Source organism: Diabrotica undecimpunctata, chromosome 2, assembly GCF_040954645.1.
Source record: "Diabrotica undecimpunctata isolate CICGRU chromosome 2, icDiaUnde3, whole genome shotgun sequence".
NCBI lineage: Eukaryota > Metazoa > Arthropoda > Insecta > Coleoptera > Chrysomelidae > Diabrotica > Diabrotica undecimpunctata.
The window spans coordinates 131,164,248-131,183,537 of record NC_092804.1 but is presented as its reverse complement, the minus strand read 5'-3'; the positions used below and the strand labels follow the sequence as shown (position 1 = coordinate 131,183,537).

The window sequence follows — 19,290 nt, the reverse complement described above, 5'->3', positions numbered from 1 at the left end:
AATTAATTGTTGACTTACCTGAGCTAAAATTCTATCCAACTGGGAATCTGTGTTTTCTAAAGTTTCCTGTATTTTGTAAGTCAAGGCCGCAACACAACTGAAATGTCTGTACTGGGTAGCTATTTTCTGACATCGTTTTAATTCAGTAATAGCTCTGACAAAGTCTTCTTCCATTATCATTTCTTGACATCTCTTTTCAAAGCTGTGCTATAAAAGTAAAACAAGAAATCATTACAAACTCAGTGATTTCTGTAGATATATGATATGAATATCACATTCTGAAGCATAAAAGAGAGTGCATTTTAAATAGAAGCTATTTTCTTGTGACATCATAAAGCATCTTGTGACTTATTCCCAATTTTAATTGGGGATAAGCCACAATTTTAGTTTAAAATAAGTTTATTGGCGTTTCTTATATTAAAAATAGAGAATTTGATAGATCTCAAATATGTAAACACGCATGGGAAAATGAACGTAGGTTTCAATGGAACAATTCAAATATAGTAATAAAAGACACATATGGTAAAAAAAGAACAATCAAAGAAGCATCTGGTTGCTCATATTAAAAGAGGAAGTTAATAAAAGAAAAATACCACTATTAGTAAGTAGTAAGTAAGTATATATAAGCAACATATCGAGGATACATCATTTATGTCTTTAAATAACATACATATAAAATCAGAGTTTGATGTTTATTGAGAGTAAACTAAATGTAAGACCAAATACTTACCACGTCGGGATAGTATTATGAGGTTTTTTTCCTCATGATTTACTATGGAATCACTAACAGGAGAATTTTACTGTCATCATGGCATGTGGATGTCTTTTTAATATTCTCAAGTTAAAGTTGATTTCATGTAATCGAATGATTACAATAAAGTCGTCCCGGGAACTAAACTCAAAAATATTGGCAATACCAGTTTAAAGTCGAGTACTTTAAAATGTATAATATATGTCTGAATTCTCAATATGAATGAATAAGATAATTTAAATTATTAGAATTTTTCACCAAGTAACAAACAACAAACTGTTTAATTTATTAATGTTTTGTATTTTGGGAACGATTTTCGAAGTGGAAATTGAAACATCAATAAACTTATTTTAAAATTAAATTGTGGCTTATTTCCAATTGAAATAGTAGAAGCTAAAGTGTTAAATTGAGTGATATCACAGTAATTAATAAAATATATATAATGCAGAGTACTAGTGGCGAGGAAATGTTATTAATCTTAATTCACAATATGTGTACCCATTTGTTCCAAGTAATTTGGCGACACCAGAGTAAGTTACCAATTGATACCCTATTGTAACTGATTAATAAAGTATAGGAGTAGACCCAGAATGTAATCAAGCCCAATACATGCAGTTCCAGTCCATTCAGTATCATCAGTTAAATACCGGCGTATACTATACACACAAAGTAAGTACCCACAGCGAATGTAATAAAATCTTAAACAAACCAAAATATACTTATTACAGCAATCGATTATTAAAACAGGCCAGTTCAAACCTCAGTTTAAATTTACAGACAACTGGAAGAGAAATACTTTGTATTATGATGCTACCCAACATGAAACAGCAGATGTAGATGACATCTATGAACCAAATAACTTTCCGTAAAATTGAATCGCATAGACACAAACAAAAGTTAGAAGAATAGTCCAGAAAGTAAAAAGTCCATACGTCAACGAACTCAAGGTAACACAATTAAAATTAAATACCTATCGATTTTATTCTCTTACAACAGAATAATACTAATATTAGCACAACTAACAAAAACCGGACAAGAAATTTAAAAAATTCGCCATTTATCCTATATGGTGTAAGGAAAGATGTCCAGACACTTAGACAGTAGTTCGATTTGAACAATCTCATAAAAAACAATATATTGTTACGTTCTTCTGAGGGTTCAAGAATTAAGTGAAGTAGACGTAGTTTAACTAACTTTATTTAACTCACTCAACTACAAAAAACTCACCAAATAACAAATATCTCATAAAAATTATAAATATACTAAAAATTATCGCCTACAATAATATGGGCATCGGTTACAAACACATTTATCCAATGCGGCGTCTATTCAAAGGACGCCGAGCAGTTTATATATACGAACATCTGTTCTAGAGATAGCCAGCGAAGGCACGAATGCCGAATCACCACTTTAACGCGCGATTCCAGAAAAATACCAATAAAGAATTTCGAGAACTTTGCCGACAAAGTGGTTAATTTGGCTTCTAGAATTACTCTTACTCCAGGGTCGTAATTAGAGCGTTGTGACTCATAACAATATTATACAATGCAAATGCTGTCATATTCTTCAGCTCTCGGATAAATCAGTGTAGGTACATTACAATATCTATGCGTAAAATCGGGACCATCGCACATGCACAAAAACAGGAGGATTATATTTCCCTAAATGTGTCATTTGTGCAGGACCTTACCTAGGAAATTTTAAAGGAGTTTTAAAGGTAAATTTTATCAAGACATCTTAAACAAAAGTTATCCAACAAAAAATGAAAACACACCTCAAATACATTAAAAACGAGAGTATCCAAAATTATATCAAAATACTAACACAGACTACAGCTTATGGAATGCAACTAAAAAATTAAAACAATCGAAAGAATATATCTCAACTGTAAGAAAACCTAACGGAAGGTTTGGCAAAAGCAAATAAAGAAAATGCATAACACGAGAAGATAACTGATGGATGATAAAGACTTGATTTAAAAACACCAACATATTTATTTTAACCTACCATACAAAGGTTTCATAAGACTCAAATATTTTCCAGCATAATGGAAGGTGACGCAAATAATGCTAATACCCAAACTCGAAAGACTTCTTACTGACAATAAGTCTACTGCCTGTTATGTCTAAAATTATGAAAATATTACTAGCTAAGAGATTAATCGAAATTATTGCAGAAAAAGACATTATACCAAAAATCACAAGGCTTTATACCATGAATCACAAAAGGTTTACTTAAAAATCCTTTATGAAAGGTATATAATTAACATTATACCAACTTAAAATCGGGCGTCCCTTAAGACAGCTTTCTTAGTCTGATCTTTTACCTACTTACTTCCGATTTAACTACTGACAATAAAGTCAGTATATTCACATTCGTAAACGATTTTGCAATTATGACGGTAAATTTAGACCCTATTGTTGCAGCAGAACACATCCAAGAAAACATAAAGAAAGTCGAGGAATGGACCAAAAAATATTTCACGGGGTCTCCCCATTTTCACAAAAATTAAAAATAGAAAAAAAAAATAGAATATCCTAAACATCACAAACAAGTGAATAAATATTAAATTAACGAAATCTCAATTAAATTTTTTCTCTCTCGAGACGAGGTCACTCGTCTTCGATGCTTAACATACTCAGTCACAGACTGCTTAAATCTTACAGATTTTATATCAACCAGATCATAAGATTAATTAAAGTCATTTCCCAGTGTCTGAATTCTGTTAATGGGAGAGAATTTGCCATAGTTTGTGTGATAATGTTTTCTAGAAAACAAAGGCATGTCTCTAAGAATTCAAGTACTACATCTAAAGTTGATAATACTTAACAAATCAGAACAGTCAGTGGTATGGTAAACTTTACAGAGAAAAATTAGATCACATTTAGTTCTGTAGTCTTATAGGGAAGTGATATTTAGCCTTGACCTTAGTTTCACTAAAGACATGTTCTGTAAGTTTAATCTACAAGCACAAACCCGGAGAAACTTATTTTGAATTTTTTCAGGGGTGTAAATATGGTTAAAATAGTACTGTATCACAGAACCACCATATTACATATCCATGAGCCGGACGATGCATAGGACGAGCATAAAAATGAATAAATTAGCTTGCATATTGCATCAGAAAGTGTTCTTTACAGTATAAAGTTGTATTTTATGTCGCAGTGTAAAATAGTGGCAAAATATCCATGCCACTATCTGATAATAATCATGTCACTGAATATGACTCAACTCTTCTACAATTTTAATTGCCATGACTTATGGTAAATAAATTGCATTATCCCTATATGATCTTTCATAAAAACAAAACTGAGTCTGATAAATATAAAAGCAAGAGGTTGGTGTGACTAAATATATTAAACAAGAAACAAAAAACAGCTCTCATAACAATAAAAAAATTGTATGTATCTAAAGTATTTTTTTTAATTAATTATCTAACAAATTTATAAACAATCATTAATAATTGTTAGGTCACCTTAGTAATTTATTTACTGTAATCATTATATACCATTAAGGAACATGGCAAAACATTGAGAAATAATTGTTCTTCAAGTAATTTTTTTTATTGAATTTAAATTCATAAAGCATGGTAAGTATATATGTAGTAAGAAATATTTTAAAAAATATTTATGTTAAATTATATATCGTTGCAGGATATGATTTTCTGGTTTTTCCTATGAAAACCTCATGTGTAAAATTATTAAATACATAATATAAAATATTATGTATGTAATAATACTTATTATTACTATAAATATAAATTACAGTCCTCTCTCCCTCTATAACGATATGCAAGGGACCGGGAATTTTCATCGTTATAAGGAGAGATCGTTATACAGAGAGAGACAAAATTCGGTACTGTAATATTAATAATACTGTACTAAGTAACCTATTTTTATTTAAAAAAATTGATCAAAACGAATATAAATGAATTAACACTGTATTGTACACTACATAGATTTATTAAAGAATAATATAAGCAATACAGTATAAAAAAATGACTGTACAATTAAAACATTTGTACTGTACAATAACAAAATAATATGCTGCTGTAAAATTTATTTAGCCTACATTACCAAAAAAGTCTCAGCATAAATGACTCAAAAGCACTCATATCGTCTTCCTGGTGGATGAAGAATCGATGCAGTACTTTTGCCGCATCCAATGCCTGCTGAGGGGTCGGAGCTAGTTCTGGCTCTGCTTTCACTTCCGGGTCACTATTTTCTTCTACACGAACTGCTTGTAGGATGTCCTCGTCAAAAAGTCCAGGTGTTGTAGCTAGATTTTCATCAACTTCTTCAAAATCTGTTAGCTGTTTTGGTCCGTAGGTGATAGTAAGTTCAAACTGTCTAGCCCAAACATCTAATGGCAGTTCACCATCAGTTAATCCTTGATCTTCCAGCCATCCTGCATATTTGAAGGAATGTTTTATTGTATTGCTCGTCACCTCGTCCCAGGATTTACTAATCATTAGGATGGCGTCAAGAATGTTAATTTAAGATCGCCATTGTTCTCAACCAATTCCATCAAAAGTCTTCTCTGTAATGGCTTTTCAAACTCTTGATGACTGTTTGGGAAAGTATATACTATTTCTTTTCATATTTTTATTATTAATATTTTTCTTTTAACGTGTACTATAATGTGACCTAATTCAATCCTGTATTCTAACGACTTTGGTAAAATATATTGCTTCCTGTAAAAACTGGTTGTCTCATCTATTACGTTTTAAGTACGAAGAATTTGACTTCTTTTGTGTCGCCAATATAGAAACAAGTGTACGGTTCGTATTACCAGAACAATTATCGCAACACAATAGAGTGATTTATTGGTGTACCCTCTTGGTATACAGACCACACGCAACGGTTAGGAGGTTCTTTTCTGACCGTCTTAAGTCTCAACTCAAGACACTTAATCTCCAGACAGCGAACTAAACGGACCTAGTGTGATAGGTTTTCGCCATCGAGCGTCGGCGGGCGCCCCGACGCGGTACCAACGAGATTTCCTTGGCTACGATTCCAATATTTCAAAGGGTAAGTCTATATTCTTTGTACAAACATCAGTAATGAGTAAGACCAGTTAATTTCCTAATTTATTGACAGTTATATTTGCTATTTTTCGCTGATTGATTTACAAACAAAATACTGCATTTTTATCTTTATAATTATTTATCTATTATCATTTAACCAGCGAATACCATTTAACCAGCGACCTCATTAAGTTTTATACAAAACAATGACACTTTGGTCCATAGGCTGAAGGACACTCGTTGTGTTTGCTGGGAGAAAACAAAGTTCAATGTTTTGAAGGTCGCACAGTACATAATGGGCAGGATAATTGTCTACAAGCAGAAGAATTTTTTTCCCTTTAAGCTCGATACCTAACTTTATTATCGCTTCTTCAAAAATTTCCGAAGTCATCCACGCACTCTTGTTTGCTTTATAGGTCACCGGTAGATTTTTTATGCTTTTAAAGCAACGTGGGTTTTTCGACTTCCCTATCACTAACAATTTTCGCATCACCGAACGTGTCATGTTAGCGGCCACTAAAATTGTAATGCGTTCCTTAGAGAGCTTTCCACCAATGCACTTTTCCTATTTAAATTTTAAAGTTCTGTTTGGTGTCATTTTAAAAAACAATCCAGTCTCATCAGCATTGAAAATGTCGTCTGACGCATATCGTGCCTTCAGTCCAGGCCACACGTTTTCTAGCCAATCGTCCGTTACGTTTTTGTTAACATCGCGAGCCTCTCCGCTGATTTTCCCGTAGTTGATCTTGTGCCGCAGCTTCCACTTGCTCAGCCAACCTTCAGATGCATTGAAATTCTCAATTTCAAGCTCAGTTGCAAAAAACCCAAGCTTTTGTGCTGACCACAGGCCCAGAAAATGGAATATGGTTCATACGCTGCTACTGGAACCACTGAAGCATAGCGTGATCTAAATCTTGGTTCTGAGGTTTCTGCAATTTCTTCCTGCTACCGCCCTCCATCTCCGCTTCAAGCCATTTTTTCTGCCCTTTCATATCGTAGCCATAGTTAAGTGAGACAGCCCCGTACGGCGAACGACATCCGATTGCTTTTCACCTTTCTCTATTACAACACTTTACGCTTTTTCGAAAACATGTTGACTGTCGATACACTGAGACACAACTCAAACTGGGAATGAAAGGTCGTCAATAGATAACAACATCTGTGTGGTAACAGTTAGGCACGCCATCCCGAACAATAAAAGCGAGTCACTTAACCCTGTGATAAGAATGAGTAGAATGGGTGGCCGCATTCCTTAAGTGCAAATCAACTGCTGGACAATGACCTTGCCACTTGTGACTCAGGTAGTCTGAAATTTAAACACAATAACACATTTCTCATCGACTATTGAACGCTGAAAAGTCATCGCTATAAAGAGAGAACGATATCGGTATAGAGAAAGAATTAATACATTGTCCTTATGACGAACCAACCAACGTTTACTATTTTCATCGTTATAGAGGAATTATCGTTATATAGGGAATCGTTATAAAGAGAGCCTACTGTACTTTTAAAATATTTCTACTTTATTGCAATCAAAGTGGTGTTTTAAATGTTACGCTAAAGACCACTTAAGTTGGAAATTTTCAAATAAACTAGCCTTACAATTCACCAACTTCAGATACTTACTGATTGAAACTACCTTTCTTATTTGACATAACCTGATCTGTATTAAATTTAATACATTGGTGCATTGCAGATTATTTTTTAATTATATATATATATATATATATATATATATATATATATATATATATATATATATATATATATATATATTATTTTTAACCATCTTGAAATTTGATCCTACTTTTACTCTACAGATTCTTGATTTAATTATCTCTATGGCTAGCTGATTATACATGATTATAAAAACTTGTAAGGCTTATTATTTCACTAATTTATGGTGCTATTTTTGATTTAATAATATTTAATATCTTTCAAAAGCTGTTTATCTGCGACATATTAATTTTTCAGTACATTATAGGAAATATATATGAAACTAATGATTGCTAAGTTCTCGGGAAGAACCAAGCTGAGAATATAAAATTCGACGTTTCGGCACCCATTTTCAAGCCATTATCAAGAGGGATATGGTGCTGTTCGAGTTCAGGGTCTCAATCTGCCTACTCCCCTTGTAGCATTTTTATATTCTTTCGTATGTATTGAAATCACCCCGTATATGTTAAAACACCGAAAAAGTATTTCCAATCCTTTTGCATCTCTGGAGTTGATAATAAAGTTTGTTTATATATCACAGACGCGTACTCTTTAGTATTTTCTTTGATCGTTACCGCTTAATATTGCGCCTGAAATAAACATCCACTTAGATCGCTGAGATGGTTTTGCGGGGAAGAGAATTACATCATTCTCGCTGAAGCCACTGTCAAAGGCAGTTGATGTCCGTGTAAGTCCGAATTTTCTTCAAATTCGCAAATGTTTTTTCGTTATTCGTTTTTTATCGGGAATTAGTAAGTGAGCAGTTGAAAAGGAAGTTGCATATTTCTTATTGTGAAGTGAGGCTTGGGAGAATCTTTGAATAGAAAAGACGCAGGCGAGTGTCGGCGTTAAGAACCGGCAAATTTGTTCTGAAAAAGTGATTTCTACTCAATGTAATGTGTCAGTTTTTAAAGAGTAATCACTGTTTCTATGTTTCTAAGTATCTAAGAGATTTATGGCGTTTACAACAACTTTGAAGGATAACCACATGTTGCCATTGTGCCCAGTTGTATTCCCGTTTTTAAGAAGCCGAGTGTCAAATTTTGCGTCCCAGTGAACAGCTTCCAACCTCATTTTGTTTGTCCTGAGCCGTTTCAGAATACTTCCGCAGTCTGGAGGTGCATATGTGTTTGCAGTGTAAGTCCAGTTCATAACCCCCGAAATTCTAGTGAAATCCAGGTAACTTTTTTTTGTTGAACTTTTAAAGGAAAAATAAACATTTTCTAATAATAATTGCTTTCATAACAGTTTAAGATATTGCAATAATTAAAATTGTAGATGATAGGGTGTGGCCTAGCTGTCATATTAATTGTTCTCCGTTTTAAAATTTAATATTGACATTTGACAGCTAGCTTTATTTGTTTGACATTTGGTAAATACCTATTCATAACAGATCTTGTTTTGCTTTGTTTTTTTTTTAGAAAAAGGTTAACCTCTATGCATAGTTTCACTTAAAAAGATATTTTTTCACTGGTAATAATTTATTTCTGCTACAAATTATCGCCCAGTAACAATTGCAAGTTCTTGTAGTATCTCCAACTTCTAGAGTTTGTAAACCCATAGTAATATAGTAAGTTTGTTTTTTGTATTTTATTATTACTATTTACAGTTGTAACTGTTTGTGGTGAGACAGCAATAAATATTTAATTTTTCCCTAAACCAATTTGTTTATTTATTTTAAAAAAGTTTCTAACCCCTTTTATATTTTTTAGGAATTTTCTTTCATCCAGCAGGAAGATTCTTCGAAGCGGCGTCCCTATTTTAAATAGCTTGAGAACCTTCTTGTGTTTTGTTTGTCCAGGAGACTCATGTATGTACCCCTTTGTTTTATTTTTGTAGTTGCCCCAATCCAAGCACCCTTTCCATTCACTTATCCACGACCCAGTTCTCCAAATTAACCCTGAGTAGCAGTTCGCAATAGTTTCGTTTTATTTTGCTTGCCCTATCTCCACCCCAATAATAATTTCTGTCCCAAATTTTCAACCCCCTATAATAATACCCTATGTGGTAGGCAAAATAATCGTTACACCCTCACTCGTGACGTACCAGTATCTTGTTCTCCAGAAATGCGAGAACCTTCACACGGCACTGAGGTCTCAATCTGCCTACTCTTCAGTGTCGAGTGAGATTGATAAACTCCGAAATTGGATAAATTGATTTATTCGGGTCATTCTATATATATCTAATGTCAAATGCTTTTATTTGCATTTTTTTCTTTATTAAGAATCTACTACAGAATTCCAAAAGGTCCAAAAGGTATAATTAAGCATTGAAAATTTGATATAACTAACAGCGATAAAAATCATATTCATTTTTACCCAAATCAGAAACGGTTATTTATTTGAACAGTATTAACCGGATAAATCCAGAATACAACTAAATATTCACAAATATGTAGCTTTATCCACTACGCTAATGGATAATTTTAACTCTATCCAGGTAATTCTAGAATTAACATACATTCATATTTATTTATTAACGGAGTCCATTTTCAAGATTTAAAAAACTCCACCTCAAAAACAACAAATTTCAGAATAATAAACTAAACAAATTTTAATACAGCTATTAAGGGTACACTAGTGTTGACATATAAAAAAGATCACTTACTATAAGATACTTTTTTGTTGTTTTTTAAATAAACTAATTTTGTAGTCAAAAAAATATATTTGTCTTGGCAGGCTATTAGCACTCCAGACCAATCGTGTAGCTGGTTCATTGATACCATAATTAGTGTGGTGAAATGGCACTGAAAAGATTTCCGATTGTCTGTTGTTTTTACTGGGCACTTTAAGACAAAAATGAGTGATAACAATTTGAGGACAATCTATAATAGCATTAATGACTTTGTGCAGGAAACATAAATCTAACAGTGTCCTCATTGACTCAAGTGTTGGTAAATCAATACTATCTCTTACCCACTGATAGTCATATTCCTATCTCCAGTATCCACTCCTAAAAGCTACTATCCTCAAGAATTTAGTTTGGACTCTCTCAATCTGTTCAATGTAACAGTTGTATGATGGACATCATACAACTGATCCATACTATAGAATGGGTCTAACTAGACCACAATAAAGTCTTCTAAATGTGAACAAAGACAGGTCTACAGATGTGAGTTGGATAAATCCCAGTACTTTCATCGTTCTGTTCATTATTTGATTGATGTGGCTTGTGAATGACAGTTTGGTGTCTAACCAGATTCCCAAGTCTGATACTTCATTTTTAGAGGCCAATGGTAAGATATTTATAGAGTAAACAATGTAATTAGTTTTCTTTGCCTAGAAAATCTCATTTTATGACATTTGTTTATGTTAAGTGACATTTTGTTTACACTGCACCAACAGTACAATTTTTGATTTTTTGTAAAGGGTGTTTTTTAGAGGTATAGAACTTTAAAATGGATTAAAACAAAGATGATTTTTATCAATTGACATGAAATTGACTTTATTCGAAAGATAATCTTTTGGCAGTATAATTTAAATATGATTTCTGGTATATGACCGTCATAGCTGGCTCTGACGTAGTCTAATTTGGAGGTCCAATTCTCGATCACTTTTTCCAATATTTGTCGCCGTATATCGGCAATAACGCGTCTAATGTTATCCTTCATCTGGTCAATCGATTCGTGCTTATCGGCGAAGACTAGCACCTTCACATATCCCCACATAAAATATTCTAGTAGTATTAAATCGCACGATCTTGGAGGCCAATTCACTGTCCGAAATGTGAAACTTTGCGGTTACCAAACGTTTCTTTCAATAAATCAATTTTGGCACAAGCTGTGTGACATGTTGCGCTGTCTAATTAAAACGACAGCTCCTGCACATCATGATTGTTCAATTGAGGAATGAAGACGGTAGTAATCATGGGTGTATAGCGTTCACCATTGACTGTAACGTTCTGGCCAGCATCGTTTTTAAAGAAGTACGGTCCAATGTAGTCATGGTTAACACCGTAAATTTTGGAGTGTTGATACAATGACACTAACACAGCTGCCTGTATCAGTACAATGTATCGGCACAATAAAGTGTCATGACACTGTGTTTCAGTATTAGGTGAGGCAGAGTACAGAAACACTGCGCCAGTGTTACATCGAGCGAGAAACGATACCCTTAATAGAAATTCTAAATATAACTATGCACATAGTTGCCAAATGATGGAATTTCTTTAAAACACACGCTATCAAAATAACATTGGTATACTTAAGGCACTTTTTTATTGCATGAAGTGATCTCAATATTCAAAACATTATGGGTTAAATTAAAAGAAAACATTTTTTCTCTCAAGGTACTTAGTACGTTTTGAAAGAAATTACCCTAAATTGAATACTTCAAGACTGAGTATTCCTAGATTCCAATTTAGTGAAAGAAAGAAAAAATGGATGATGTATAATACTTCCCTTAAAAATCATTAAATTGGTGTAAGTACTTAAATTTAAAGTTATAAATTTTGTTTAATTGTTGATATTTGATATTTATTCTAATTGGTTCATAGATTTATAGTAATAGTAGAACAATTCTGGGTCATTTCATGGGAGTTCGAACTTTAGTAAAAAAATAAATTCCTTGTATATTATGTCATTCTTTTAATTGCCGACTATAAACTTTCTTCACTTTTTTGGGTAGGTACTTTTACAAATATACTCGCGGCAACAACGCATACTACATAACTAAATTTGTGAGCTTGTGGGTACCTATGATGTAATTTATTGTATGCGTGCCGAAGATTAAGGAAAACGAAACTGACACTGTGTCGACTGAAGTCGACACTGTGTACGACACTGTATCACAAAATATGTATTTTAATACGCTGTGTTGAACTGTGTCATAGGTATCACTATGTCATTTCAACTGTATCAATACGATTGACACACTCTAAAGTGTCAATACGAGAGTGCCATTCAACACAGTATTACACTTCTCTAGTCTAATGATTCCACCAGAGCATAAAGTACGCCAATCAGTCAGTTTTTCTGAATTTAATGGTTTCTCAACATTCATTTGAGGATTCTTTTAACTCCAAATAGGGCAGTTTTGTTTGTTGACGTAGCCATTCAACCAAAAGTGAGCTTCATCGCTAACCAAATTCGCTTATGAAAATCGGTATCAACGGCAATCTCGTTTTGAACCCATTTACCGAATCTACGCCTTGCTAGGTGATGATGTACCTTCTATTCTTACATAAGTTGGAATTTGTAAGCACGCAATGCAAGATCTTTCCGCAAAATCTTCCATTAAGTCGATGGAGACGTATCCAACCGCTGTGCACGAAGGCAAATAGACTGATTCGGATCTTCTTGTATGCTACGCTGCGCTGTACAACAGCAACAACTTCTTCTGTACGCACTGTACGACGTATCTGTGGATGCATATTATCATTTCCAGTAAACGTGGTGCAAAAACGTTCCATGGTTAATCGAATTATTTGCTCTGATGGACTATTATGTTTACCATAAAATTGACTTAGTGTGCGATACATATTTCGAACAGAACCACAATTTTCAAAATAAATTTGTACAATTTGGAAGCAGACAGACAATTTGGAACAGACAGACTGCATAACGAGAGACTTGTAAAACTGGTATGGGAGGAGATTCCCACAGACAAAAGACCACTCGGACGTCCCAGAATGCGATGGAGAGATAACATCCAAGCAGATCTCCAGAAAATGAACATTCCATTTGACCCTAGGTTGATGGAAGATCGAACAAATTGGAAAAAAGTTGTACAGTCAGCCAAGACCCACCCAGGATTGTAGCGCTACATGATGAAGATGAATTTAGAAGTGTTATTCAGGTGTCAAGTCTATTCATGCTGAAATGACAAACCAAACTTAACATAAATCACTTGACAGTTGTCCAAATGGCCAACAGTTAAAAAAGTGTTACCAACTTACATTTCTATACCTCTATCAAAAACGAACCAGAGAGAAACAAGCAAAATAAAACAGGGCTACAATGGGATCCTTGCGGCAACCCTGATGGTAGCGTTATTTCAAATGAGGTATCACTCCCAAGTTAACTGTCTGCATATGGCCACTAATAAATTCCGAACTCAGTTGAATAAGGCGATCCACAATACTCAAAGCTCTTAGTTTTTGTAAGAGGACCCCATGGTTGACCCTATCAAATGCTTTAGAAAAGTCAGTACAGATCAGTCCTATATACGAGCCCTAACAATTATATGTTTGAACAAGCAGTTATTTTGCGAATAAAATACTAATTTACCGAAATTCTTTTATTTTATTTTTTTTTAATTGGAAATATGAAATTAACAACATTTTTTATGATGTATGGAATTATTTTTACAGTTTAATCATATATTTTATTTTAAAATTCCTTTATAAAACGTATATATTAAAACACCTTATCGGGCTACATCACAGAACGTTTTTGGAATTAATATTCCATCATCAGTGTTATCTGGATGTACATGTTTTGAGACACTAAATACTTGGGTAAAAACCCTTTAAATGTTGTTAAATTAAATTTGAGTTACATTAATTGATTTTATATACTCCTTATCTATTTCTGTTGTAACTTCCTAGTATATAAAATCAAATAATGTAACTCAAATTTAATTTAACAACATTTAAAGGGTTTTTACTCAAGTATTTAGTGGCTCAAAACATGTACATGCAGATAATACTGATGATAGAATATTAATTCCGAAAACGTTCTGTGATGTAGCCAGATAGGGTGTTTTAATATATACCTTTTATAAAGGAATTTTTAAATAAATTTTTTGTGATACATGGTATCCATCCAGCTACAGGAATTTAGATTCTTTGTGGATATATTTTATGTTGATTACCATTTAATTAATTGTTTGATAACCAAAAAATGCTGACAACTAAATATTGGAACAAGAGGTTTTTAACAAATTAAAATAAAAATTAATAAGGTGTAACGTCGCCCTTAGCTTGAATAACAGCCTTAACTCTATTAGGAATGGTATCAACTAGTCTTCACAGAATTCAGGGATGAAACTATCCCATATTTCTTGCAATTTACCATATAGTTGTGGCAAAGTATGCTGAATTATATCCATCCTGATCTCCGGGTGGATATAACTTTGCCGCACTTGGTAGAAACAAATGTTCAAGGATATCTTGATATTTGGCTGTTTACTATGCCTTCAATAAAATGCAAAGTTCCCAACCTTTTGGCTGACATACAATCCCACACCAAGATGCCCTGTGGAAACTTTAGAGTCCTTTCGAGACAATCTTTATGGAATGCTTCTGTTTTTTCCTGAATCACACCCTCTTGATAATCTCCCAGACATCAAATTTGCTTTCGTCACTATAGATAATTTGGTCCCAGTTATGTTTGGTCTATGAAAGTTTTTCTTTGGCCTACTCAAATAAATCAAAAAATAGAAAATTTATATTGCAAAGAACTTATCAAACATATCTTATAAAAACTAAGACCTCTTTTGTGGATATATTTGGGACATATTTCTCTGGAAACATTCATCCTAGTCTCCCTATTCCACCTAGCAGTTACTTCTCATAGTGTATTTGTTGTTCCTGACTTACATATTCTAATTACATGCCTTACTTTGAGAAAAAACTTTTGGGTGGCCTAAACATTAATACTGGCAGTTTCACCGTATTTCTTAATTATATTAAACACAATATTTGTTGCTACAGTTAATTCACTGGAAATGCATTGCTTTCCATTTATGGTACTGATAAATAATAATTTCTTGAACTTTTGGATCAGTAGGTTTTCCATGTACCAATATTATAGATTACTCATAATAAAACTGACAATTGTTGATTATTCATATGAGGACTTAAATGACAAGCAGATGCAAAGCAAAGAAGAGGAACAAGAAAAATACAAAGATCAAAGGCAAAAGACAATTATTTAGATAAAAAAAATCAAAAAGTAAAAGAAATTATGAACGAGATAGAAACAGAAAATAAAAGACACAACTCAAAACCATTGTACTAATACTTAAAAGTAGGTAATCGAAAACGGACAGCTAATATAGCTATAGAAGCAGAAAAATGACGGAGGTATTTCAAAGAAATATATCGAGAAACGGATAGAAAAGAAGAAAGGGAAACTAACGAACACAGAACAAGATGATGAAGAAGAAGAGTTGACCTATACAGAAGTGAAAGAGAAAATATGCAAACTTAAAAACAGGAAAACAGTGGGAGAAGACGGAATATGTGCAGAACTTATAAAATACAGTGGGCAGGCACTATACTAAAGAAATAATGCCCTAAGAATGGAAGGAGGGAATTATAGTGACAATCCTAAAACAAGTAGACCATAGAATATGCAAAAACTACCGAGCAATTAATTTACTGAATGTAACATAGAGTAATGGCTGGTATAATTAGAGACAGACTAACAATATATACAGAACAAAGCATAGGGTATTACCAGTACGGTTTTAGAAAAGGAGGATCCACAATAGATGCTATACATACGCTAAAACAAATGAAAGAGAAAACATATGAGTACAACAGAGAAACACATATACTTTTCTTAGACTTTAAACATGCGTTTGACAAACTAAACAAAAGAAAAATGATAAAAGACTTACAAGAGAGAAATATACTAAATAAAATTATAAGAATGATAGAAATGACAATGCGAAATTCCCAAGCAATAATAGACACCGGAAGAGAAAGAACAGAAATAAAAATAAAAATGGAGTAAGACAAGATAATAAAAAAGCTGTCAAATGCAGGAACTATAAACAAGAATGCAGTATAAATAATAGGATATGCAGACAATATAACCATTGTAGCAACAGATAAAAAGGCATTCAAGAAAACCTTCCAAGAAATAGAAAACGAAGACAAACTGAGAGGACTGGTAATAAATGAAAATAAAACAAAATACATGAACGTAAGCAAGAAAAAGAAGACACAAATTTCAAAACTAACAATAGATGCACACAGTTTCGAAGAGGTTGAAACATTCAAATATTTGGGAGTACTAGTCAACAGAAGAAATGAAAGTGTACATATAAAAAGAAGAATTCAAGCAGTAATACAGCATTTTATAGAAATAAAGAAATGTTTAGAGATAAGAAGATAAGCTGAAACACAAAAATGAAAATCTACAAAACAACCATAAGACGAATAGTAGTATATGCTGCAGAAACATGTACATTAACAGCAAGAGAAGAAAAGCAATTGAAAGTTTTTGAGAGGAAAATTATCAGAAAATACTGGGACCAAAGAGAGAAAACGAAGATGATGCAAGACAACGGATGAATCCTAAAATACAAGAATGAATAGGCCAAGAGAACATAGTTATAGCAATAAAAGCACAAAGAATTAGATGGTATGGACACATAATGAGAAGAGAGAAAAGCAATCCTTTAAGAGTTATAACGGAATGGATACCACCAGGTAAAAGAATCAGAGGCAGATCTAAACTGAGATGGAGACAACAAGTGGAAGAAGACTTAAGGAGTATGGAAATTAGAGATATAAAAAGGATAATCAAAGAGAGAGAAGAATGGAGAAAAGTAGTGGAAACAGCGAAGTCACACCAGAAACTGTAAAACCAAACCCAAAATGGGATGATCGCCCACACAAAATGGATCTTTAAGTGGAAACAACTTCGGCTTCTTATGGAGCATATAGCTTGTATATATAATAGTATGTGTAAATCCAAATACACAACCCTGAACAGCAGATGCAGCCCCCTAAAAATAAGCTTGGCGGCATCCATGCCTCCATGATCTCCTATGTTAAATAAGCTAGATTTTATTTTCTAGAGCAAATTAAAATATAAGGTGTATAAAACACCAGCTACAACTAAAGAAAATATAAATGAGATAATTAGAAATTAATGTATGAAATTAAAGAGAAATTTATTAACTAGTGTAAGTGGCTCTTTTGAAGATTGCTATATATTGACGCTGACAGAGATCATTTCTCTTCTATTTACAGAGTCATAGCCTGCCTTGTAGTATATAAATATGATTGTGATGAGTATTTATGCCATATTCCAGTGTTTTTTCTAAAGTTTACCTCAGGGTTACAATATGCTAAATTGTTGATTTAAAACTACTGAAAACAGCCTGGTATTTTCCTATTATTCATTCTTCATATCATATCTTCATATCAAAGATGAAGTAAAATAGAGTTAGGGTGCAACAACACTGGTTTGACAAGTGATAATATGTATTTTATTATATATATCTATCGATGCATGCTTTAAAAACTCACACAACTGACACTTCAAACCATTAGCGTTGCACACTAGCTGTCTTATATTTTATCTTTAATACCTCACATTTTCAACAGTTGGCAACCCTAATTTTACACAATCTTTTCTCAGGCAAACTTATATCATCATATTAAGAAAAAAATTAGCTTCAATTTGATATAAAAAATATGCATAAATGTCATAAGCAGCATATTTTATTTAAAAAATAAATAAACAAAATAAATTTTTTGTCAAAAATTAATTACTATTAATTGAATTAAAAACATTTGCAGCCACTTTCTGACTGGCAACCCATTATCAATTTATTCTTCCAATTTGAAATGTATGTAAAAATGTGAGTTAGATTAATTATGTTATGAACATAGGAATCCTGCAGGGGGAACATTGTATTCTAATTATGACATGTTCGTCTACTTACCAAATCCTTAATAGTATTTAAATTATTTAGCAAATTTTGAGCCATTTTTCGTTTTCTATAATTTGCCAAAATACCCAAACTGTCAGTAAACTGACTTGCAGCTACTTTTAACTCCTTTCTGCTACTTCTACACAACTCCAAGGTTTCTTTAACATTATCTAAAATTTCAGTCATCTTTTCAAATTCACCATTGCACCCTGTTTGATGTTCTAATATCAATTGTAAAACTTTCTTGGATACTACTTGATGTTGCTGCTTCAATTTTTTGAAATCTCTTTGAATTTGGTCACAATCAAGAGTTTCAGGTAATTTCTTAAACAAAAATCAAATGTTATTACCAAAATAACTAACTGTTATATATGATCAAATAAATAAAACTTACTTCTAATTCAAATCTGCATATATCAAACTCAGGGTTAATAGAAAAATAGGCAGCTTCTATGCCCTCAAGAATATCTTGATCAGCTGGTCTATCCACTTCCTGAACAGTTTTACTGTTAATTGAAAGTGTGGGTACATCAGAAAAATGATAATTTGCATCATTAAATCCCATAGAGGGTATTTTTGGAGGCTGCAACATGACATTATTTTTGTAACAAATCAACATTTTTATGTTGGCTGGAAATAATCCTACCTGTTTATTTATCAGTCCAAGAAATTTATGTTTAAGTTCGTCCATTTTGTTTGACATTGTTTATACAATTAATTAACTACTTACTTACTTACAGAAACATATTTATTTAATTCTTATTTAAACAAAAAATTCACATATAAACGTCAAGCTGACTAGCTGGCCACTGACAACTGGCAAGTTACTGACAAGGACAAGGAAATGATAACTATACAGTGTTGCCAACCGGAGGGAAATTTCCCTTTTTGCGGGAATTTTTGACACAAAAGGGAAAAAGGGAAAAAATTAACTCAAAAGGGAATATTTACTCCAGTGCAAATTGTAAAATATTTAAAAAAAATTCAGAAGAATATTTAAAAAGAATTAAACATATCTTCACCCCCTGGTAGTAATTGAAATGTTCCATAATGTTATCCTATTTCGGTATTCTTAATCATAATAATACATCATTCGGTAATCATAACTCTCAAGAATCTCAAGTACTTAGTGTCAAAAATTAAAATAGATGATGGCTGGGTAATCATTTCACAACCAGATCACT

The 19,290-nt window shown here is 32.7% G+C and overlaps 1 protein-coding gene across 1 annotated transcript in view; it reads right to left on the bottom strand.

Annotated features, from left to right (window-relative positions):
• Vps50 (vacuolar protein sorting 50) overlaps positions 1 to 18,911 on the bottom strand; it is a 53,377-nt gene extending 34,466 nt beyond the window's left edge. Inside the window, exons 1-4 of the mRNA XM_072523490.1 lie at positions 18,753 to 18,911; positions 18,501 to 18,689; positions 18,119 to 18,430; positions 19 to 207 (exon numbers count right to left, since the gene is read on the bottom strand). Coding sequence (XP_072379591.1) covers positions 19 to 207; positions 18,119 to 18,430; positions 18,501 to 18,689; positions 18,753 to 18,809 — 747 coding nt within the window. The 5' untranslated portion in view covers positions 18,810 to 18,911. The remainder of the gene's footprint in view (positions 1 to 18; positions 208 to 18,118; positions 18,431 to 18,500; positions 18,690 to 18,752) is intronic.
• Between the last annotated feature and the right edge of the window lie 379 nt (positions 18,912 to 19,290).